The 26,275-nt window shown below is 41.0% G+C and overlaps 1 protein-coding gene across 3 annotated transcripts in view; it reads left to right on the forward strand.

Annotated features, from left to right (window-relative positions):
• The window catches only part of BNC1 (basonuclin zinc finger protein 1), a 60,730-nt gene that overhangs the window by 31,410 nt on the left and 3,045 nt on the right, over positions 1-26,275 (forward strand). The window contains exons 3-6 of one of the 3 annotated variants that reach the window (XM_089685712.1): positions 3,308-3,410; positions 3,507-3,742; positions 11,244-13,135; positions 22,609-23,078. In XM_089685712.1, coding sequence (XP_089541838.1) covers positions 3,308-3,410; positions 3,507-3,742; positions 11,244-13,135; positions 22,609-23,078 — 2,701 coding nt within the window. Of the gene's footprint in view, positions 1-3,307; positions 3,411-3,506; positions 3,743-11,243; positions 13,136-22,608; positions 26,267-26,275 lie in introns of those variants that run through there. The other 2 variants (XM_089685713.1, XM_089685714.1) reach the window with 2 other exon arrangements.

Genomic DNA, 26,275 nt, shown 5'->3' on the forward strand with positions numbered 1-26,275 from the left:
TCCTGCTGCTTTTGTCAGCAGTCACATCATCAATAAATACAAGAGAACCAGTTCCATTGGCAGTCATACATGCCCACGCCATGACACTACCACCACCATGCTTCACTGATGAGGTGGTATGCTTAGGATCATGAGCAGTTCCTTTCCTTCTCCATACTCTTCTCTTCCCATCACTCTGGTACAAGTTGATCTTGGTCTCATCTGTCCATAGGATGTTGTTCCAGAACTGTGAAGGCTTTTTTAGATGTCGTTTGGCAAACTCTAATCTGGCCTTCCTGTTTTTGAAGCTCACCAATGGTTTACATCTTGTGGTGAACCCTCTGTATTCACTCTAGTGAAGTCTTCTCTTGATGGTTGGCTTTGACACACATACACCTACCTCCTGGAGAGTGTTCCTGATCTGGCCAACTGTTGTGAAGGGTGTTTTCTTCACCAGGGAAAGAATTCTTCGGTCATCCACCACAGTTGTTTTCTGTGGTCTTCCGGGTCTTTTGGTGTTGCTGAGCTCACCGGTGCGTTCCTTCTTTTTAAGAATGTTCCAAACAGTTGTTTTGGCCACGCCTAATGTTTTTGCTATCTCTCTGATGGGTTTGTTTTGTTTTTTCAGCCTAATGATGGCTTGCTTCACTGATGGTGACAGCACTTTGGATCTCATCTTGAGAGTTGACAGTAACAGATTCCAAATGCAAATAGCACACTTGAAATGAACTCTGGACCTTTTATCTGCTCATTGTAATTGGGATAATGAGGGAATAACACACACCTGGCCATGGAACAGCTAAGAAGCCAATTGTCCCATTACTTTTGGTCCCTTAAAAAGTGGGAGGCACACATGGAAACTGTTGTAATTCCTACACCGTTCACCTGATTTGGATGTAAATACCCTCAAATTAAAGCTGACAGTCTGCAGTTAAAGCACATCTTGTTCGTTTCATTTCACATCCATTGTGGTGGTGTATAGAGCCAAAAATGTTAGAATTGTGTCGATGTCCCAATATTTATGGACCTGACTGTATGTGTGTGTGTATGTGTGTATATATATATATAATATATATATATAGCAGGAAATACTTTATTAGCATTACCATTCGTTTATCTGCAATGCAATAGATGTGTGTGTGTGTGTGTATGTGTATATATATATATATATACAGTTGTGGCCAAAATTATTCAACCCCCAATGCTGTAAAGGGGTTTAGGGACTATAGTGTACATTTGGAATTGTATTCAGAATCAAATCCTACAAGGACGTTGTAACTACCCAAATGCAACTAAAATGACATCAATTGTTTATGTAATACAGTAGTAAATGGTTCTTATGTGGTTTCTTCATTGCCACAATTATTCAACCCCTTAAAGACTACCACTCTGAAGAACAGAGGTTCATACAGGTGCTTTCCATCAGGTATTGAAAACACCTGTGGATGTCACCGAGCAGCAATCAAGCATAATAAGCACCAATTAGGCAGCTTTAAAATGACTGTGATACTCAGCTCCTTCTAGACATTTACTGGTGTGGTTACAAACATGGTGAAGGCAAGAGAATGGTCCAGGAAGACAAGAGAAGAGGTGATTTCTCTTCACAGGAAGGGCAATGGCTATAAGAAGATTGCAAAGATGTTAAACATACCAAGAGACACCTTAGGAAGCATCATTCGCAAATTCAAGGCAAAGGGCACTGTTGAAACGCTACCTGGTCGTGGCAGAAAGAAGATGCTGACTTCGACTGCTGTGCGCTACCTGAAGCGTAGAGTGGAGAGAAGTCCCCGTGTGACTGCTGAGGAACTGAGAAAAGATTTGTCAGATGTGGGTACAGAAGTTTCAGCCCAGACAATAAGACGCACACTGCGTAATGAAGGCCTCCGTGCCAGAACTCCCAGGCGTACCCCCTTGCTGTCTCCAAAGAATAAGAAGAGTCGACTGCAGTATGCCAAAAGCCATGTGGACAAACCACAAAAGTTGTGGGATAGTGTTCTGTGGACTGATGAAACAAAATTAGAACTGTTTGGGCCCATGGATCAACGCTATGTTTGGAGGAGGAAGAACAAGGCCTATGATGAAAAGAACACCTTGCCTACTGTGAAGCATGGTGGAGGGTCAATCATGCTTTGGGGCTGTTTTGCTTCTGCAGGTACAGGGAAGCTTCAGCGTGTGCAAGGTACCATGAATTCTCTTCAGTACCAGGAGATATTGGATGGAAACGTGATGCAGTCCGTCACACACCTGAGGCTTGGGAGACGTTGGACCTTTCAACAGGACAATGATCCCAAGCATACCTCCAAGTCCACTAGAGCATGGTTGCAGAGGAAAGGCTGGAACATTTTGGAGTGGCCATCGCAGTCACCAGACTTAAATCCGATTGAGAACCTCTGGTGGGACTTAAAGAAAGCAGTTGCAGTGCGCAAGCCTAAGAATGTGACTGAACTGGAGGCCTTTGCCCATGAAGAATGGGCGAAGATACCCGTAGATCGCTGCAAGACACTTGTGTCAAGCTATGCTTCACGTTTAAAAGCTGTTATAACTGTAAAAGGATGCTGTACTAAGTACTAAGATTGAATGTCACTTGGGGGTTGAATAAAACTGATAATGCTGTGAGCACAGAAAAGACATTTGTGGTTATTTCATTATAACTGTTATGTTATATTTGTCTGACCTACAAGTGCCTCTTTAATGTAAATGTAAGCAAGATGACTGAATGATCAAAAGCAATGTCAAACTGGCCAAAACACTCAATTTCAGTGGGGGTTGAATAATTTTGGCCACAACTGTATATATATATATATCAGGAAATACTTTATTAGCATTACCATTCATTTATCTGCAATTCTTTTTCTTTTTGATGGGCTATATTTTTTTCTCTGCTGAACTGAAGTGCATGGCTGCAATAGATTTCAATCTTTAGTTTTTGCCAGTTGTGCTCTTGACTGTGAAAAGCCACAATATCAGTGATTATTTATGACCTGCATAAGGTGTCCAGATGTACAAGATGCAAAGAGTAATGTGTTCCTTGATGAAACGTGATCATTACATTGCATTTGGAAGCTATAAAACTCTGACCATGGACTATAATCTGTCAGTGATCTCCTTTCAGTAGTGTGTGCATGTGTTCGTATGACATTCTAAATCACAATGCAAAAGTGAGTCTGCTGCAAATCTGTTTAATAAACCAGTCAGATTAGTTATTGTAGTCGCAATAGTAATGTATGAAAACATAACAGTAGAGCCCCCCTTTTTTTTTTTTTAATAAATGGTCACTTTGATTCCTGTTGTCTTAAACATGTTTGTTTTATGTGTATTTATATTGTAGGCAATAAGATGCACACTGGTCAACTGCATCTGTCTGAGTTTTAAACCTGCGAAAATAAACCCTCGTCATTGTGAGCAGTGCAGGCACGGATGGGTGGCACATGGTAATATTCTGTAACTAAATCCTGTTCTCTGTCCAGATGTCCACATTCCTGTTGATTCCATAGTTCTCAAACGTGTTTTGTTTTCTTGTGACCTAGCATTAAGCAAGTTACGGATCCCACACTTTTACCCCTCCAGCCAAGTTGAGATTGTTCAGTCCAGCGTGGTCTTCGATATTAGCAGCCTTATGCTTTATGCCACTCAAGCCATCCCTGTTCGCCTGAAAATTCTGCTTGATCGGCTTTTCAGCGTCTTGAAGCAAGAAGAGGTCCTGCAGATCCTCCATTCACTTGACTGGACACTTCAGGACTATATTCGGGGTTATGTCCTCCAGGTACATTACAGTGCTTCAATTACTGTGATACACACTGGCATTATCAATAAAGAAGTGTCAAGAGTAGTAATGATATACAAAGTGTAATAACTATACCAGCAACCTCAAGTTTTGGGGTTTTTTTTAGTGATTCAGATTAACTGTATATGATTTGTTCATACTATGGGTTACTGCACTTCGCACTTGGCATTGCCTTACTGAATGATCCTAACAGAATTACACTTATTTTTTTTTATCATGGCTTTCTCAGTAAGCATATATTCTTCAGAATTTTACATAATTATTGAATACTACAAATTGTTAATAAAAGGTAAATAATTTATTGTTAAATATAATTGGCATATAACGTATGCACTGGTGGTCTAACGGTGTCTGCAATAGGTGCGGATATACTTACGTTTTCAGAAGCAACAAGAGCCTTGTTAAAATAAAAGTGCCCTGCTGATTACATTTGTTAGCCTTGCAGTGAATTTCAGAAATCAAAACTTCGTTTTTTCTTCAGTCGATTGGCTGAAGGTGGCAAGATACATATTGCTTCCTATTCCCCCCATATTATATCTTGCTGCCTTCTCCTAATTGGCTCTGTTGTTGTTGTGTTATTTCCCTCCCTGCCCTTACCACAGTTATTCAGGAGTGACTGTGTCTCCATTTTGTGAGTGCACTTGGAACAGGCCAAGAGATTGACGATGTGTACAGCTTCATCAGTCAAAGATCATGTCATGCCATAGTGCTAACACTCTGTAGAAAAGGTCTGAAAGGTACAAAAATTCAGTCTTAAGCTTCCTTGGTGCTTCATAGATCCCATTACTGGGTTGTATGGCTAATCCAAGGTTGGCAATCCTCCAAGGCTGGAAGGTTTTGATGCTTTAAACTGGTGCTAAGCCAACAAAAAGGAGAAAAACTCTATCTTATAAGGCTGTTTTTAAAAAATGTGTCCTTCATAGTTGGCATTTTTGGCCAGTACAAGGCCTACTTCTGCATTCCTTTATTAAACAAAAACCTTATTCTCTAAGCACAGTGGCTAAATGGTTAGCACTTCTGCCTGACAGTACTAGGGTCGTTGGTTCAAATCCCAACCACGGCATCTCCTGCCTGGAGTTTGCCTGTTCTCCCTGTGCCTGCGTGGGTACTCCGGTTTCTGCCCACACTCCAAAGACATGCTGGTAGGTTTATTGGATCCTGTCTAAATTGGCCCTAGTATTTGTATGTATGAATGTAAGTTAGGGACCTTAGATTGTACACCCCTTGAGGGTTAGTGACTGGTGTGAATGTACAGTATATATTTAAAGCAAAATTGACTGCACTATATAAGTACCTGTAATAAATAAGCAAAACACGTTTTTTTTCCTTTTGATGGCCTTTGCCTAGGATAACATTGGTAATCCTCCAAGGTTGGAGTTTCATAATGTTTTGCTGTAATTTTACTACATCCCATAAAGCTATGTTTATTTTTTTAAGAAAATATCTTCCTCACTATCAATATTTTCACCTGGTCCAAGGTTTGCAGGAGTTAATTGATGCTTTGCTGTATTGCAACCAATACAAAATTGCTAGCTGTCCTCCTTGATCCAAGTCTCTGTTGATGCTAATGTTTTACCACACATATCCCAGTATCCTTCTCAAAATATTCTAATATTGCCATCTAAAAAACTTTCTAGATTTGCTTTTGGGCCGAAAAAGGCAATGGCAAACTTAGAAACTCAGTAGGGGACATGTTCTTCCCTTTTCCACAAAAAATGATAATCTTATAAATGGATCTGAGAGCCATTCATTCTATCTGTTACATTTTGGGGTTAATATACGAAAACTGGAGTGCAAAATCTGGCACAGCTGTGGATGGTAGCCAATTGGCCTCTAACTCCAGCTTGTTCAATTAATTAATAAAAAACTAGACGCTTATTGGTTTCTCTGCAGAGCTGCACCAGATTTTACACTCTCCAGTTTTAGTAAATCAATCCCTTTGTGTCTTGAATGATAGCCACATCTGAAGTCGCTACTTGTTTGCTGTCTAACCAGGGCAGTACAGCAAAGAACGATACAATTAAAAAAAAAACCAGATTTGTTTTATGTTCACGCTATATATAGTAGAAGTCATTTCTGTGTAACCTACAAGTACATAACAGAACAGAGTTATACTATGCTAATGAAGCTCATTGTAAGAAGCTTACACTTCCTGTTACTTGCTACAATTATGTTTTTATGCTAAGCTCCATTATGGTCTTATATCATGACACAGATCAATATTTAATGATCTGGATAATCTTGTGTTTTAGTGTTGGGATTAAAAATATGGAATCAATTATCTCCAAACCTCTACAGCATGAAAAAAATATGATGATACATTCTTCATCAACCTGGAAAGTCTTTCATGGACTGTGAAAAATCTCAGTAGGCTATCAAATACAAGTCCTGTGATAAAATATTTATTGTAGTTATTGGGAAAAGTTAGACAAGGCCAGAGTTTGATATAACTCCAACACTCAAGTGTAATTACAGCTGTGCTTTGTGGACGCTGGCTATAGATCAATACGCCTTCATTTATTCTCTGATCTTTAGTTGCCTGGAAGATTATTAAACTTGCAATGGGGGGAAAATGGAACTCGCCTTAAATGAGCAGCTCATCTTAAACTTGAAGTGCAGGGCTTTTTCTCCCTACATTAACTGATCAATTTAAAATTACACATGAAATACTAACATGTAACTCTCTCTCCCTTTTACTGGAAAGTAATATGTATTTGTGCTGTAAATAACATTTACAGATGAAAACCAGGCTAAAAAAAAAAACTGCATCTCAATATAAGAGGCATGAGTGTTCTTACTTGAATCTTGGAGCCCCTTGTGTATTTCTTCCATGTCTGTGCAAATGTTGAGCATTAAACAACTTCTGCATTTTGCCTCTGTGCAGGAGTTTCCTGCATTAAAGACCAGTCACTTCTGCTCTTTGACCTGGGGCAGAGTGACTGGTTTTATATTATTATTATTATACAGTATTTATAAAGCACCAATAGTTCACTCAGCGCTGTACATTACAAAGGGGGACAGAACATGTGACAGAACAATACCAATACAATGCAAAACATGAGGGGATCGAGGGCCCTGCTCTTTCGAGCTTACAATCTAGGAGGGAGGGGATAGTGGTACAGGAGGAGATAGCTGTGGGGGATGGAGTGGTAGGAAGAGTGGAGGAGGAGGAGAGTAGGTGATAATCTGATGGGTTGGGGCACGGAGTTCCAGAGGATGGGTGACACCCTGGAGAAGTCCTGGAGGCGGTCATGGGAGGAGGAGACCAGGGAGCTAGAGAGAAGGAGGTCTTGTGAGGAGCGGAGTGTGCGTGCTGGGAGGTACTTGGATATTAGGTCAGTGATGTAGTTCGGGGCAGTATGGTGGGCAGCTTTGTACGTCAGTGTTAGGATTTTGAATTTGATCCGTTGCGCAATCGGAAGCCAGTGGAGGGATTGGCAGAGGGGGGTGGCGGAAACGGAGCGGTTGGAAAGGTGAATGAGTCTGGCAGCCGTATTCAGGATCAACTGAAGCGGGGATAGCCAGCAGCGAGGCAGGCCAGTGAGGAGGAGTTGCAGTAGTCGAGTCGTGATATGATGAGGGAGTGGATGAGCTGTTTAGTGTTTTCTGGGGTTAGGAACGTGCGTATTTTGGCGATGTTGCGGAGGTGGAGTCTGAACAAGTTAGTTAAAGATTGGACTTGGGGCTGGAAGGATAGGTTGGAGTCCAGAATGACACCATTACTCTGGCCTGCAGGGCGGGTTTGATGGTGGCGTTGTTGGATGTGATGGAGAAGTCAATGGGGGGTGGTGTCCGGGCTGGAGGGAAGACAAGAAACTCGGTTTTGGAGAGGTTCAGTTTAAGGAAGTGGAGCGACATCCAGTCTATGTCGCTCAGTAGGTGTGTGATTCTGGCATCTGCCTCCCTGTAGTTTTCTACAGGCAGTCCATAGTCAGTGGAGCTATTGGGTCCATCCCACATCTATGTGTACAGCACATTGAGGATGGCACTGCTGATTTTTTATTTTGGTGACATAATGCAATTGACAGTGAGGATGACCACAACATTTGGCCAGTAGAATAATGCAAGAATAACAGTGGTGTTGATTTACTAAACTGGCTTGTTTAATTAAGCTTTGACAAAGAAAAAAACCTGGAAGCCGATTGTATGCAAAGCCGCACAAGATTTTGCACTCTCCACATTTAGTAAATCATCCCCAGTGTTAACTGTAATAACATAGTTTAAGGTTGGATTAGCTGTACTGGGTCTAAGGATGAGCATTAAGCAGTATTTGGATGGATGGTGGTTGGTCTGTTATCTAGCAGTTGGAGGAAGGGGGGAAGGCCTCTGCTATTAGAATCTAAAATATAACTTAATTTAAGCTGAAGGTAGAGGGTCAGTTGGAGGAACATCACTTAAGTCTAGTTTGATACCATTGAGTGTATTGGAAACAGTGTATTATTAATTGGTGGGTATTTATAGGCAAAGTTTGAATAAAAGATTCCCATGTTTCCTATGTAAGAAGACACCCATTCTATGTGGAAAACATAGAACCATTTCTCTACAAACAGAGAGATGGTCTTGGTTTGTGGATAAATTCCCTTATGTAGCATGGCTTTCCTTGCTACAAGAGATATAATGGGATGTCTATCAGGCCAAAAAGTTATGTACAAATAGTTTACTAATGTGGTAGCATAGAGTACTACTGTGATCCAGATTTGTTTAATTTTGAGACACATCCAGAAAACATTTGGAAAATATGTGTAACTGCTACTTCTAATATTTGGCATTGCAAAGGCATTGAGTGCACACAAAGTAGCTATATACCCTGTGTGGCTTTTTGGTTATATATTTTTTATTAATATACACTATATTGCCAAATGTTTTGGGACGCCTGCCTTTACACGCACATGAACTTTAATGGCATCCCAGTCTTAGTCTGTAGGGTTCAATATTGAGTTGGTCCACCCCTTACAGGTATATCAGCTTCAACTCTTCTATGAAGGCTGTCCACAAGATTTAGGAGTGTGTCTATGGGAATGTTTGACCATTCTTCCAGAAGCTCATTTGTGAGGTCAGGCACTGATGTTAAATGAGAAGTCCTGGCTCGCAGTCTGTACTCTAATTCATCCCAGAGGTGTTCTATCGGGTTGAGGTCAGGACAGGCCAGTCAAGTTCCTCCACCCCAAACTCACTCATCCATGTCTTTATGGACCTTGCTTTGTGCACTGGTGCGCAATCATGTTGGAACAGGAAGGGCCCATCCCCGAATTGTTCCTACAAAATTTGGGAGCATGAAACTGTCAAAAATGTCTTGGTATGCTGACACCTTAAGAGTTTCCTTCACTGGAACTAAGGGGCCAAGCCCAAACCCTGAAATACAACCCCACACCATAATCCCCCATCCACCAAACTTTACACTTGGCACAATGCAGTCAGCAAGTACCGATCTCCTGGCAACCGCCAAACCCAGACACATCCATCAGATTGCCAGAGAAGCGTGATTCATCACTGCAGAAAACATGTCTCTACTGCTTTAGAGTCCAGTGGCGGCGTGCTTCACACCACTGCATTCAACACTTTGCATTGGACTTGGTGATGTAAGGCTTGGATGCAGCTGCTCCGCCATGGAAACCCATTCCATGAAGCTCTCTACGCACTGTTGTGCTAATCTGAAGGCCACATGAGATTTGGAGGTCTTTTGCTATTGACTCTGCTGACATTTGGTGACTTCTGCGCACTGTGCGCTTCAGCATGCGCTGACCCTTCTCTGTCATTTTATGTGGCTGAGTTGCTGTTGTTCCCAGTTGCTTTCACTTTGTTATAATACCACTAACAGATTACCGTGGAATATTTAGTAGCAAGGAAATGTCACGGATGGACTTATTGCACAGGTGGCAACCTATCACGGTACCATGCTTGATTTCACTGAGCTCCTGAGAGCGACCCATTCTTTCACAAATGTTTTGTAGAAGCAGTCTGCATGCCTAATTGGCCAACTGTGGCCATGGAGGTGATTGTAACACCGGAATCCAATGATTTGGAGGGGTGTCCCAATATTTTTGGCAATATAGTGTACAGTATTTGAATGAACACTTTAGGTCCCAGAGTTCAGTTTTAACATTCAAAACTATATATTTTAGATTTCTGTAGATGCCAGCAAGTTGGTAAATTCACTGCACTTTATCAGGGATTCCCTGTACTTGAACTCACAAGTCTGCTTTTCCTGATATCCAGTTTTAAGGAGTCTTAATATCCCTGTGGCATTCTTCCATTTGTTTTATTTTACAGAAACTACAGGAGGAGGAGTCAGACTACACCAATTTCTCTGCTGCAGAGATCTTGCAGATGTAATCCCCTGGATATAAAGGCCAAGCATCTATTTTAAACAAAAGTTTTGGTTAGACTATAATCATGCAAAATGGAAATATGGGCAGTGTCCGACACCCTAAACAAACAGATCTTGGGGGAATATAGCAGTTCCTTTTGAATTGATTGCTATTGTTTTCCCACTAATACCTGGAAGTAACTGAAGTGCTGAAAACAAAAACTTGCTACTGAACTAACCCTTGGGAGACAGAAGTTAAAGTTCATATATTTAACTGGCTAACCTGATCTGACCCATCGCTGCAGCAAGGCAGATGGAATACCCCAAGGCACCATGCCTGTGGAGGCTTGAGCGCTGAAGTATAGCCATAAATATAATGTTGTGCATAAGAGCTTCATTATATTTGCAAGGATAGGCTACAATTCCAGATCCACATTTCATTGCCTGTCCACTAAGAAGAGGTTTCAGGATCAGTTCCCCACTGATTTTATTCCAAAGTAAATGTAAAATGTAGACTGACAACATACAGCAAGTCCACTGGATTGCTGAAGAGTGTGATTAGTGGGAAAAAGCTAAAGTCAAATTAAATGTAGCAAGAATTCAGAGAACCAAAACTCAATTGCAAAAAAAGGTAGAAATTCAGTCTTTACCAATGCATTTCAGAAAAGTGAAAGTGTCACCTTCCTCTGTGCTGTTTGTATAGGACCATGGCTTCACATGATTAGAAATGTCTAAGTGATTATCCCGTTTTCATCATGGATTCTGCAAGACTGATGGGATGCAAATAGTGTGATTATTTCTAAAGTGTGTAAATCTCTGGGGTAAATCAAAATAGTGCAGTTCACCAGCATAAACTGTTATAGGCCTTAACAGAAAAATGTTGGAACCATAATTTTCCTGGTTTTGTTTCTATATAAATTGGGTAACATTCCTAAAGTGACAAAAAGTAAATGCTGAAAGGTATGGAAAACAGTAGCACTGTTTTAATTTTGTAGAATTTTATTATATTTGGTAATTGCAGAAATTTTTCTCGCATTTTCGGAATTTGTTGACATTTAGTATGTTTTCTTTAGAACTATAATATCCGATCGTTAATTGCCTTAAAATCTTGGAAGTTTGTATATAAATATATATGTCTAAAGTCCTTTTTTTTTTTTCATTCACTTGGTGTAGGATGCATCTGGAAAAGTCCTAGATCACTGGACCATAATGACAGTCGAAGAAGAATTGGCTACATTACAGCAGTTCCTTCGCTTTGGGGAAACCAAGTCCATTGTAGAACTTATGGCAATCCACGAAAAAGAAGGCTACACTGTGCTTATACCCCCTGCCAGATCAAATTCTGACATCAGAGCATTCATTGAGAACAGCAATCCCAGGAGCAGTCCTATTGTACCTCCTGCACTAGAGAAAGTATCTCCATCTTCCATACATCCCTTTGAGAACATGATCAATAACATGGCCTTCACGCTGCCATTTCAGTTCTTTAGCCCCCTGCCTCCACCACTCATTGGCTCACCGCCCGAGAGGCCACTAACTGAAAGAAGTCAAGACCGAGGAAATGAGAGCAAACAAGATGCCCATATATCATTCTCTGAGAGCAGCTTCTTGGCTTCCAGTTCTGCATCATTTCATTTAGAGAATGAGTCTAACATAAATGCTCATGATGTTATGACCAAAGCTGAAGATGATAGCCTGTTGAGTGACTCTAGCTCACACAACACAGTGTCAAACTATGATGTGGCATCAGTTTCCCCTGAAGGTAAACTGAAGCCTGGTGACCGAAATGGGTGTGGACCCAGAAAGGGACGTGTTTTCTGCACAGCTTGTGAAAAGACTTTTTATGACAAAGGAACATTAAAGATTCATTATAACGCTGTCCATCTGAAGATAAAGCACAGATGTACAATTGAGGGTTGCAACATGGTTTTCAGCTCACTGCGAAGCAGGAATCGTCACAGTTCTAACCCTAACCCACGACTTCATATGCCAATGAATAGAAACAATCGTGACAAGGATTTGAGGAATGGACTAATGATCTCTGTATCAGAGGACTACAAAAGGTTGGGACTTAAAGCTCCTTCTTCAGATAACAGGCCTAATAATTATGCAAGTCCTGTCTCTGAATCAAAGGTGACGTCTGGATTGCCTAATGTTGGACAGTCTTGTGTTCTTATCCCTAACTTAAAAACTGTTCAACCTGTCCTGCCTTTTTACCGAAGTCCAGTTACCCCAGCTGAGATAGCTAATACTCCTGGCATACTTCCTTCTCTTCCAGTCATCTCTTCACCTGTCAGTGAAAAACTGGTATCTCCTGACTTGCCATTAGACACAGCGCCAAAAAAGAAGTCTCGAAAATCTAGTATGCCAATCAAAATTCACAAGGAAACTCTGACTACACCAACTGAAAGCACAGAAAGTATTAATTCTGAGGAGGAACTTTCATCACATAAGGACGATGAGCAGTTGTTAGATGACTGTGATAACAATATGGAGGGTTCAGCAGAGAATCCAGGTGGACTAGAGAGGGATCATGTGCACTCTTCAGCTTCATTCCAGCCCCTGAACGGAGGGGAGCAACATTCTCACTCTGTTATGGATAAAAGTTATGACAATATGTCTTCTGACTCTGAAAATGAATTTCATCCCTTCAAACATGAGCCGGCACTGAAAGTGGATTCCAGTGAAAATAAATATGAACATTCAAACCACTTTAATGTTGTCAAGCAGCTGGCTGACCCCTCCCTGTATAATAAAGAACAGCCAAAACACGCAGATTCTGAGGACAGTATTGAGTTTCGGCCTTACCCTTTGAGCGGAGGCATTTTTGGTGCTATGTCTAACAAGGGCTCAGGCTTTAGTGACTCTGCAAACATAGAACGTGGAGAACAGCATTTGGAAACCCCTAAGGATGAAAACCGCTTTCACTGTGAGATTTGCAAAAAAGCATTTAAAAACCCATACAGTGTTAAGATGCATTACAAAAATGTGCACCCCAAAGAAATGCATTTATGTACAATTGATGGCTGCAATGCTGCTTTCCCATCTCGAAGGAGCAGAGACAGGTAAAGTCACATTAACGTATTTTCTGTACTAAACACTTAAAACACTGAATTGCTTATACAGCACAAATTGTGCATCAGTAGTGTAAGTAATTTACAGCTTTTAAAGAGCCTTTTATGCCCCGTACACACTATAAGAAAATCGTATGAAAATTTTCATACGAGGACTGATCGTCCGATATCGGATCGTTAGTACACAGCTTTTGAGAGCCGATCATGACAATTCGTACGACAATATCCAAAGGGACAAGCGCAAACATTTTTCTCGTACGATACCAGATCGTACGATTTTCGTTTAATCAGTACAGTAGTCGTCTGAAAATACAATACAAATACAACGCAATACATCACTTTCGAAATTCTTTTCTTTCATAGGAGAATTTTCGTATCTTTAGTAACCTTTTCACTTTCGATGTGAGACTAGCAGGCGAAAATAAAACGGCCGATCGTTCGTCCGATATTCTCATCATGTGTACGGGGCATTAGACTTGGGCATTTTAGAAAAATCTGATTGTGCACTCTTAAAATGTACAGTACATCCAGAAAGTATTCACAGCGCTTAACTTTTGCTACATTTTGTTATGTTACAGCCTTATTCCAAAATGAATTAAATTAATTTTTTTCCTCAACATTCTACAAACAATAACCCATAATGACAATGTGAAAGAAGTTCATTTTGAAATTTTTGCAATTTATTAAAAATAAAAAACGAATAAAAAACACATGTACATAAGTATTCACAACCTTTGCTCAATACTTTGTTGAAGCCCCTTTAACACCAATTACAGCCTCAAGTCATTTTGAGTATGATGCTACAAGCTTGGCACACCTATTTTTGGGCAATTTCTCCCATTCTCTGGAGTACCTCTCAAGCTCCATCAGGTTGGATGGGGAAGGTCGGTGCACAGCCTTTTTCAGATCTCTCCAGAGATGGTCAGTCGGGTTCAAGTCTGGGTTCTGGCTGGGCCACTCCAGGACATTCACAGAGTTGGCCAGTAGCCACTCCTTTGTTATGTGGGCTGTGTGTTTAGGGTTGTTGTCTTGTTGAAAGATGAACCATCACCCCAGTTTAAGGTCCAGAGCACTCTGGAACAAGTTTTCATCAAGGATACATTGCTGCATTCATCGTTCCTTCGATCCTGACTAGTCTTCCAGTTCCTGCGGCTGCAAAACATCCCTACAGCATGATGCTGCCACCACCATGCTTCACTGTAGGGATGGTATTGGCCAGGTGGTGAGTGGTGCCTGTTTCCCCCAGACATGACGCTTGGCATTCAGGCAACAGAGTTCAATCTTTGTTTTTTCAGACCAGAGAGTTTTGTTTCTCATGGTCTGAGAGTCCCTTAGGTACCTTTTGGCAAACTCCAGGCAGGCTGTCATTTGCCTTTTACTGAGGAGTGGCTTCCATTTGGCCACTCTACCATACAGGCCTGATTGGTGGAGTGCTGCAGAGATGGTTGTTCTTCCGAAAGTTTCTCCTCTCTCCGCAGAGAAATGCTGGAGCTCTTTCAGAGTGACCATCGGGTGCTTGGTTACATCCCTGGCTAAGGCCCTTCTCCCTCGATTGTTAATTTTGGCCCGCACTAGGAAGATTCCTGGTGATTCCAAACTTCTTCCATTTACGGATGATGGAGGCAACTGTGCTCATTGGGACCTTCAATGCTGCAGAGATTTTTCTGTACCCTTCCCCAGATCTGTGCCTTTATACAATCCTGTCTAGGAAGTCTACGGACAATTCCTTGGACTTTATGGCTTGGTTTGTGCTCTGACATGCATTGTTAACTGTGGGACCTTATATAGACAGGTTTATGCCTTTCCTAATCATGTCCAATCAACTGAATTGTCCACAGGTGGGCTCCAATCAAGTTGTGGAAACATCTCAAGAATGATCAGTGGAAACAGGATGCACCAGAGCTCAATTCTGAGTGTCATGGCAAAGGCTGTGAATACTTATGTACATGTGCTTTTTTTCGCTTTTTATTTTTAATAAATTGCAAAGATTTAAAAACGAACTTCTTTTATGTTGTCATTATGAATAAGGCTGTAACATAACAAAATGTGGCAAAAGTTAATACATTTTGGATGCACTGTATGTAATCCATAACCTTTTTCTAGTCTTGGATAGTTTGAAAAACTGTTAAATTCTCAGTCATATTGTTTATGCTTTCTATAGTATGTTCCCACCTCTAAGACAGCCTTTTTCAACCAGGGTGCCCAGGCACAATGCCTAAATATTGCCCAAAAATTGTATACAAGCCAGAAGGTGGATCAAGCATGCCTTTTAATTACACAAAGCCAGGGGTTTTCATTGTTCACTGTTACAACCTTCTAGCCTCCAGCATCCTAACAACCAATGATGCCATCAGTTGATATGGGGGATGTCGGTCGCCTGCACAGCATCCTTGTTTGACCCTCCCCTGCCCCACTCTGTCAGTAATAGGGTCAAATTAGCTCAGTGTGGGTGTTGCTGCATTAGGTAAAACTATTAGAATAGTTTTTACATTTTAGAATGGGGTGCCTTGAGACTGTCCATAATTTTAAAGGGAACCTCAAGATTGTTCATAACTTTAAAGGGTGCCTTTGCTAAAAAAAAAGGTTGCGTAACACTTAGAGTCTAGGAGCCATTCTCTCTATTTGTCACAACTGTCTCAGGTACAGGAAGTGATGGGAAATTAATTGTTGTACTCCCTCCTCAACACTGTTTTGATTAACAGCCCAGCTCAGGGAGGTTCAGCAATGTTAAATAACCACTTGAGTACCAGCCTGTAATTACCCCTTATCACAAGACCATTTTTCAGTTTTCATTACTGCAATAGTTTGATACTTATACAACTCTGTACCAAATTTCATTTTATATCCTTTTTTTTAGACAAATAGGAATGGTATTTAATAACCCCTTTTTTACCATATAAAGGAAAATACACCACAAATTGTGAAAAGATGTCCCTTGCTCTTTATTTTAAATATAATAATGACAAGACAGTACAAACACCTCAACATTACAACTTTTGCTCTCAATTTTTTTGCCACAATTTTTTGGAAAAGAAGAATACTGTTATTGAGGCGGTTAAAACATGGGCTTGGTAATGGTGCACCGGATAAAGCTGAACATAAATGTACATGACATATACAGGGAGGGAGGAGGGGGTGAAGGGTTCAATGCACAGGTCACATACAGTGTATGGGGGGGGGGGTAATGTGCATGATAAGGGAAGTAAAGCAAATACTATAAATCCTGTATAATTTATACAGGCTACTACAGAGACTGGATGGAGATGGGATGTACAGGAGAAGGGGGGGGGGTGAATTGGTTACAAAACAAACTAACCAACATAATTAAAACCCCCACCTTGAATCTGCTTTTGCTTACCTTTCATTCATTAAATCTCGAATTGCTAAAATTCTCCTTCTTGTCCTTTCTCCATTGTGAGAGGATGGGGAGGGCTCTCAAGTGTAAACATCTGCACAGTGATTGGCCACTCTAAATGGCTGTGTGAATTTTGCCTGTATTCTGCACTGTCTGCTTACCGTTTGTACACATGGTGGTACACAACGTCATTGATTGCCATTTAAAAAAAAAAAAAACAACATTCCAGAAATGTATGTCTGTCTACCCGCTGTTTTTATTAGTACATGAAGGTAGTAAGGTGGCAAAAGCAGTATTTTTAGTTTGGAGAATCGGACTTCAGGAGGACCAAAACGTGTGAGGGTCATGGCCCAACGTCAGACACAATCAGCACAGGTTTTTTTTTTAAACCTTAAAGCGGAGTTCCACCCATAATTGGAAAAACTCTGTTTGTTTGCCTCCTCCCCTTTCTACTGCCGTATTTGGCACCTTTTGGGGGAGAGGGGGGAGCGGGTACCTGGTTTTGACAGTCACCCGCTCCCACTGAAGTGAGCCGTAAGTTCGGCCCCCTCCTTCCTCCTGCAGTCTCCTGGGAACTTTCACAGGTTCCAGAAGACTGTTGGACCAATCAGGATGCCCAGTACAACTTGCACATGTGCAGCGGGCACCCAGCTGTGAACCTGCAAGCTGTCATAGCTTGGTGCCCACAGTTGAGATGCCAGCGCCGTGAAGAGAAGAAGGAGAGAAGGGATGGTGCGGGTGAGTACATCACTGGACCCTGGGACAGGTAAATGTGTGTTTATTAAAAGTCAGCAGCCACAGATTTGTAGCTGCTGACTTTTAATAAACACAAAAACGTCTGGAACTCCACTGTTATGCAACGGTTAGGTGATAAATATGCTTTTTTTTTTTTTTTTTACAATTTGCTGACTGCACTAAGGAGTCAGGAGTCAGACCATGTCTGTCACACGCAAGCGGTGGCTCAGCTCTCATGCAATCTTGACACCACACTGAACACTGCCTAAATCAACACTGCTATCAATCCCTGAGCAGTTATATACAGCATTGTTCAGAGAGCTGCAGCTGGGCTTGCTGCTTGTTTGTGAGAGCAGCAGTCCGACTCTCCTACATGCTCCAGCACAGCAGTCCGACTCTCCTACATGCTCCAGCACAGCAGTCCGACTCTCCTACATGCTCCAGCACAGCCGTCCGACTCTCCTACATGCTCCAGCACAGCAGTCCGACTCTCTTACATGCTCCAGCACAGCAGTCCGACTCTCCTACGTGCTCCAGCACAGCAGTCCGACTCTCCTACGTGCTCCAGCACAGCAGTCCGACTCTCCTACGTGCTCCAGCACAGAAGTCCGACTCTTCTACGTGCTCCAGCACAGCAGTCCGACTCTTCTACGTGCTCCAGCACAGCAGTCCAACTCTCCTACGTGCTCCAGCACAGGGTTTTTAAACGCACGCTGCAGTACTTGCTAGATAAAAACAAAATTTATAAAAGAGACATATTTATTTCTGTATATGCAGCCTGATTATCATTAGTAATAGTTAATATTAATATTTTGTTTATTTTCATTAGACGGTTCTTTACTTTTTATTTTGATACATTTTTTTTTATTTCGATAAAATATAAACGCTGCCTCGAACAGCCAAAAGCCAGTCAGTGTGGAGTGGGATCTTGTTGCGTCCAAGGTCTAATCTTTTGAGATTAGACCTCTTTTGAGATTAGACCTAAGAGAGGGAGACACATAAACAGTTTTTTTTATTTATAAGAGTTCGGCTGTCCGCTAAAAGAAATATGTTGGGATAGAAATATGGAATACATAATACATACATCAAAAAGAATGCATTTACCACATTAATGCGATGCCATGCATCTCAATGCACTGCAGCACACGTGTTGGCAAAGTGCATTGGGGTACCATTCAAGATGAATGCCACTGCATCACAGTAATGCATGTAATTTGTATTGTGGTAATGTGATAGTAGGAATGGCCTCTTACTGAGCATACCAAGCATGAAATGAGATTGTACAGACCAGGAGCCCAGACACCTGACATACTGAGATTACTCAGAGTAGTTGATTAAAAAAAGCTGGACATCAGAAGACGAGCACCAAAGCGGTGTTTTCAAAAGCAACCAGTCATGCTTAATTCATGGAAAAATTGGATGCAAAGTCTGTATCATCACTTTGCGCCACACGTTTTGTCCTTTTTTTGTTTTTTTTTTAATGAATCCTTCACGTTTGTTAGCCAGTAGGAAGGTAGAAGCTGTAGGCTACATCAGTGGACAGTTTAGTGCATTCCCACAGAACATTTTAAAACACATGCTTACAAGTGGTCAGGGGGTATGCTTGATTTTTGAGCAGAGGTAAGGGAATTTATGACTCAGGATGTGATCACTTTGTAAATGTCTGATAATCTGCGTCATTGGTCCTCTTTTGTCCTGCCTTAATGCATCAGATATTTTGTACATTTCCCATGAGACACTGATAATCAAACCATGTCACCAAGTTTGAAAATGTAGTGTTTCATTATTATATAATATTGTCTGTGGAGAGAATTGTTTTACTTCTGCTCACACTGGACTCACTCTTAGAAAAGCTTCCTGTGCTGTATGTCATGGTGAAGCCTGGAAGGTACCTTGAAAACAAAAATATTTAAAATAAGTATAGATTCTCCTCTGGACCAATGGGTGAAGGGCATATTTAAAAAAAATCCCACTTTTATGCATTTCTTAAGAAATGGCCCCCATGATTAATCAAGTGTATAATCTGCTGACCGTAAAATACATTGCTATAGAAATGGTATTGATACAGCTATTAATAAAATGAAAGTTTTGAAAACATCCACCTTAAAATGATATTAAATCTATTTTTTTCTTAAAATAAAAAAGATGTTATACTTACCCTTGCTGTGCAATGATATTACATAGAGTGGTCCCTTACTTCCTCTTGGCAGTTTTGTCCCCTTCTCCCTCTTGCCCCTTGCTAAAACCCGTGCTTGTGCCCCATTCCCTCCTTACAGGAGTGTGACTGACAGATGAAGGAGCCTATGGCTCCCTCTATCTTCAGTGTCTCCTTCAAGACCAGGAGAGGAGAGCAGTGTTGCAGCCGTGATGACACTGGAGCAGGGAGAGGAGTCGGGTACGTTTTTAGGGATGAGGGGAGGGGGGGGGGAGCAATGGAACAGATAGTGTGGCCTTTTTTACCTTTAATGCAGAGAATGCATTAAGGTAAAAAAAAACATTTTGCATTTTGAGTTTAAAACCAGCTGGACTTATTCATTTCAGGTACTTGTATAGCGCAGTCAATTTACGCAGTATATATATTGTACATTCACATCAGTCCCTGACCCTCAAGGGGCGTATAATCTAAGGTCCCTAACTTACATTCATACACATACTAGGGACAATTAAGACAAGATCCAATTAGCCTACCAGCATGTCTTTGGAGTGTGGGAGGAAGCAGAGTACCCAGAGCAAACCCACACAGGCACAAGGATAACATGCAAACTACAGGCAGGTGGTCCCATGGTTGGGTTTTGAACCAACGACCCTACTACTGCCAGGCAGATGTGCTAACGTTTTAGCCACTGTGCTGCTTGACATGAAAAGAATGTGTATGTATATTCTTATTTGAATCTTCTGTGCAGTAGTCCAGTGTTATTTAAACGTTGTACAAGAGTTTCCTGTAATGAAGACCAGTCACTGCTGCTCTTGTTTCATGTGCAGGGTGACTGGTCTTGTCTACACCCCATCCAGTAGTTCTCTGCGGGCAGCCTTTAGTGGGTGGGCAAAAGCTACGAGCAGCTCAGTAATGAGGTTACTGCTACACTTTCAAGATGATATCTATGTTTGCAAAGGTATTCATTGCACACAAAGTGGATTTATATCCCTTGTGGCTATTGAGGAAGCCATAATGCCAAGTTTGAGCATCTCAAGTTTTTCTGTTAAAAGAAATGATACCTCTTCTTAGCATGAAGTTATAATGGGGGATGTGTTTACACAGAACACACGAGGGGGTATAAAATATGTGCAGGGAAAACTGGGCACTTTCTTGGCTTTACAAATTTTGTTTGAAATATTTTTTTGTTCAACAAAAGTAAATCATTAACAAAATTGTTTATTTTTAGTAAGAGACATAAATTGCACATTTTCGTAGCTTGAATGAATTCTGTAATTCTAAAAAAAATGAAGTCTTATGCTTCAGGTTTAATAGAAATAAATCTTCAAGAACTACATTGAGGGTCATCACACCTTTGCAAAAAAAGATTTAAGCCCTTCAGTAACTGTACATTCATGGAATAAAGTAAAGCGGTATATAGCCTTTACTAGTTGGTGAATTGAGGCTTCATTCAAGCTAAATCTTTACTCCAAAATTAGAAAACAAAATGTACCCTTGCAGTGCCCCTCCCTCCCTGCACCCCAAGGATTAATTGCTCCTTATCAGGATAAAGGGGTAGAGAAACAGCCATTGTTACTTGCCCTATTCCCAACTCTGATGCTGCACCTTTCTCCCAGAAGCTCCAGTTTGTGGGCAGTCCCTCTCCATTATCACATACAATGCAGAGCTGTTAACCCCTTCACTGCCAGAGCCATTTTTGCGGTTTTTGTTTATCTAAAAACATTTGTTTTGGTCTGAAGATTACGTAAAACCCCCCAAAATTCTATATTTTCAGAAAGCAGATAACATAGAGGGGTGTTAGTTCCAAAGTTGTATGTCACAGAATATTAGCGCAGTGGGTTAGGAAATGGAAAATTTCAGTAACAAAAAAATACACAAATGCAGTCAATTACACATTTTTTCTAAAGTATAAAAATGAGGTTATGCTGAGTAAATGCATACCTAACATGTCAAACCTTAAAATTCTGTGCACCCATGAAGTGGCCACAAACTTCGGTGCTCTCTAATTTTTCATAAGCAACAAAAAGTCTACTATGTGAAGATTTTTCTTAATAAAGGTTCTCTTTAATAAGACTAAGGTCTAAAAAGACCCATTATGTATCTCCTGTCCTCCAATGAAGCTAATAGAATGCAGACCGTGTTCAATTAGCTACTTACTCAGCCATACTGGCTTGAGACAGTGACATCTGGAAACGGAAATTACATATTACATCAGCCTTTCTAAAACTTTTCAAGACAGAAGAACCTTTGAAATACCTTTCTGTTCTCAGGAAACCTATGTTAAAAGTTATTGTATCTATGACTCATGATACATTAGTGTGATGATCAGTGGGTAGAATGCTCCTTAAAACTTGTGGTCATGGGGAAGAATTACCCCTTTACAGATAGCTAAAAAAGATAAATGGTGTAAGTGGGAGCTTATCTGAGAGTCAGAAACTGCTCATTGCTCAAGGAACCCCTAGCAACCTCTGGAGGAACCTTAGGGGTTCCATGGAATCCTGGTTGAGAAACCCTGTATTACAGATCTCCTCCAGGTCAGTAACAGGACGTTCGCTGATCTCTCTCTCCCTCTACCTAGGGGCACCTGCCATGCCAGTCCTGCCTCCGCCAGTGGGTGTGTGGAGCGTGGGAAACGTGGTGGGGGTGTTTGGGGAGGATCTGCAGTAACCAGAGTTTGTGGAAGTGCCAGATCACTTCCATGTGACAGCTGACATTCGGCTTGTTAGATTTACACACACTCTCAGTGGCAAAAGCCTCCATCGTAGTTTCTATGTCAATAATTTTGTCTGTCCAGGAGTGCCTTAGAGAGGCGGCTGACAGGGCACTGCTGGATCATGGAATAAGGTAAGTATTTACTCATTACAGTACCCATAGACATAATGAGTGGTTAACCCTTTCAGTGTAGGTGGTTGAGGCTCACTTCGAGGGTAGACTTTTTCTAATTCCTGGACTTGGGCTTTAAATCTGACATTTAGGTAGGGGCAGATATATACTGTATATTAATCTTTTTTGAATGGTACTATATTTCTTATAATAAAAGGACATGGAAGAGAAGGAAGTAAAAAATATCAGATTCCTATACATGGACAAAATCAACAACCCAGCGGCCTTGTAATAGAAAACGATTGCTTTTAATTTCCATTGAATAATAATGAAAGTTCTTAAATGAACAAGTTCTGGTATCTACAGTTTATTTATTTGTACTTTTTTTTTTCACAGGCACAGTTCTAATCTGAACCTTCATCATAAACTACTGACCAAAGATGCCCTAGAAATGCAAAACAGTCCTTACAATATTCCTTTTCTTGTCAAAGAGATGTCCAAGGATCGTTTCCAGGACTTGCCATTAAAGAACCCTGGACAGACATCTGTGATCTTTAAAGGAATGAACCGAACAGGGAGTCTGGTTTACCCCTTGAACAAGATTAGAGATTCTTGTTTAAACAGCTTTGCTGCTGATTCTATGAATGACAGCGTTGTGTTGGACTTGAGCACCACCTCGAGCATCAAGTCAGCCAGCAGTTCCCACTCTTCCTGGGACTCGGATGGTGGTAGTGAAGAAGGTAACCTACCAGTGGACGATAGTGATGAAAGCGGTCAAGGCCTGAGCTTCATACCACAGGATGAGATTTGTCACAATTGGAATTTGGTTGCTAGAGCTCAGCAAAGTTTCTCAAACATCCCTTCTGGTATGCCAATAACCTGCCAAATCTGTCAAAAAACATATAGTAACAAAGGGACATTTAGGGCCCATTACAAAACTGTCCATCTTCGGCAGCTCCATAAATGTAAAGTTGCAGGCTGCAACATAATGTTTTCATCTGTGCGTAGCCGGAATAGACATAGCCAAAATCTGAACCTTCACAGAAGCTTTTCAGAGTCACTGAATATTGTTTAGGTGAAATATACTAAATCATATTCCATTATGCTGAATTAATGTAATGGTTGCCAAAGTGGCCAGATTTTAGTTACTGGGTCCTTTAATGATAACCTGTGATTAAACATGGGCATTGCAAACTGAGAATAGGATGAAATAAAATGGAATCAGGGGTTACTTTCAGCCATTGGCGTACCTAGCTTAGTTGCTACCCAGGTCCTATTTTTTAACAAGCCCCTTTCCGATGTTCCTCTATACATCAAAAGTATTTTCTCAAAATTGAGAAATGAATACTAATAATGGGCAAAAATAAAATTGAGTGCCATGGAGAAAAGTGGGGATGATAATATTGACACGCTAAATAAAGTTGGATTCAAAGGTTTAATAATGGTACATATAGTGCACCGTGGTGATACATGAGGAATAGTGGTGTGCTTTGATAGTGACAAGCCTAGTGGCTTGTCTGACAATACATTGCCCTCAAACGGGCAATCATACAATACACAGACAACAAGCAGATTGTTATATTATGCAACGAATGGGCAATACTTCCAATATGTAGGAAGAAAATGGGCAAAAAATGCAAAAATGTGACACTATACTGAAACAAACTGGCAGTTGAGACTATATGCTGACAACAAACCAGCAATTGTCACCATGTATGAGCAATTTTGACAATACGCAGGGAACCAACAGACAATTGTTATAATATGCAGACAACAAATGGGAAATTGTGACAATATACAGCCAACAATTCCTCCTTCCCTTCCCCCAAGCAAAAATCCCTCCATTATTCTATTTCCAAGCCCCAATGAATATCTGTCCCTCCTCCCAAAAATCCCATTTCCCCGACAGACATACGTCCACCAGCAAAACACTTGTCCCCAGCAAACACCCTCCCCCCCGCAATGCAAAACCCCTACTTTTCCCCAGCAGAACCTCCCACACAAAAAAAAACCTCCTCTGCCAGAAAGCGCCATCTACTAAATGTTCTCCTCTGCATTGGAACTATTACCAGAGCTCATATCAAAACTTCCTCTAGGCTGTCATATGGCACGTTAGAGCCCAGGAGGTGCTTAAGAGACGTTTTCTCTGGTTTGAGCTGCCGCTGTCGCTAAGGTTGACAGGGATCCTGGGGATTGCAGGGTATATGTTCTTAGAGCACCCTCAACCTAGGTGTAACGCCTAAGCCTCCCTCCCCCCACCCAAGGTAAGCCACTGCATTCAGTGAAAACTGTATACTCAAACATTGCAGGAAGGGTTAAGTGTAACTTTTATAGAAAATGTCATGTTGCGCATATATCTTTAGCTGTCCATAATTCTAGATCATTTGATGTGCAGTTTTCAAAGAAGGTAACCTCGGCCATCTCTACATCACTTTGACTTGCCCAGGGTTGTGACAGTTGTGCACAGGATGAGATTAGGGACTGGTCTTTATATTATTACACTTTGATATTTTTATCTCATTGTACTACATACCTTACAATTAGTGTGTATGACAGCTGAAATGTACTGTTCATTTATTTCCAACTAGGAAGCATTCTATTGCTAAAAAGGTTTCACAGTGGAAGTTCACTCTAAATTTCTCAATGAACTTTACACAACCATGTAACACATGTACCTCGATAGCTCCATGTTGAACTTCTGTCCGTGCTCTGGATGTCCAGCAATTCACACTGGAAACCTCAGACTTACCAGCAAAACCATGCAACTCATGCTATTGCTCAGCACCCCTCTTTCTATCTATGTCCTCTGAATGGACATTGCTTGAACAGTCTTCCTCTGTGCCCTGATGCTGTCTTGGATAGCATGAGGAGGAATGAGTGAGGCCATTGGGGAGATTTAATAAATCTGGAACACTCAGAATCTGGTGCAGCTGTGCATGGTAGCCAATCAGCTTGTTCAGTTAAGTTTTGACAATAAAACCTGGAAGCTGATTGGTTTCTATGCAGAGGTGCACCAGATTTTGCACTCTCCAGTTTTGGTAAATCAACCCCATGAGCTGCATGGTGCCTCTGTTTATAACTGGCAGTTTCCAGTGCAGATTGCTGGACAACCGGAGCTTAGACATAAGTCAAACATGGTGCTATGCATTCCTCAAGGTAAATGTGTTATATATGTTTAATGTTCATATAGTAATTCTAAGGTTTGGTGGGTGTGACCTGGATGGAGCCCAAGGCTGTCATACACCTTACAGGGTTTTGCAGAGATGCACATCTTCCAGGACTTCTCCCTTTTTGATTAGATATCTAGAGGTGGGATAAGCTCTGTCCTTGTCCACACTCAAAGCGGTTGATACATAAGGGGACCCAGTGGATTTAGTTTGGGTCACAATTCTAAGGTGAACTTTCACTTTATAGGTATACACTGCAACAACTACAATACTACTTTGTGTAAGGAGAGCAATACTACTTCCTGTATGGAGAGCAACTGTAGAATCAGGGTCGGCTAATGACACGTCATTGTTTATTCCAGGTTCTACAATGATGCTATTCCATGGACGACATTACTCTCCAAAAAGGCCATACATTTCAAAATGGTCCTTATATTTCTATAGTAAACAAACTTATTATTGGAATAGAAGGCATTAATACAGAACATGGAACAAAACATTTTCTAACTTCTAGACATTTAAATGAGAACTCACTGGATGAAAGTACTTGATGTTTCATTTAATTGGGGTACCTATGAACCTGTGTCCTTGGTAGAGTGCATGCTTGTATATTAATTATGGAAATAGCTTATCCTGTGGTATGAATATGTTAGCTTTGAGTAATCAGAGGATCGTATTTATGGAAACTGGAGAAAAGATGAGGTGTTACCTAGTGAGGCCACCTATTTTCTAAAAAATAAACCACCTCCTATTCCTTTCCTGCAGTTTTCATAAGCTCAAGTGTATATCATTACATATCGGAAAAATATATACCTCTCTTACCTTATTTACCTTATATCAGTTTATGACCATAGAATCTGGACCAAATCACTCACTGCTCTTTTCCATGCACTTTT

The sequence above is a fragment of the Staurois parvus genome, unplaced genomic scaffold (genome assembly GCF_062004578.1).
Source record: "Staurois parvus isolate SC_StPar_1 unplaced genomic scaffold, SC_StPar_1.0 ptg000381l, whole genome shotgun sequence".
Classification (NCBI taxonomy): Eukaryota; Metazoa; Chordata; class Amphibia; order Anura; family Ranidae; genus Staurois; species Staurois parvus.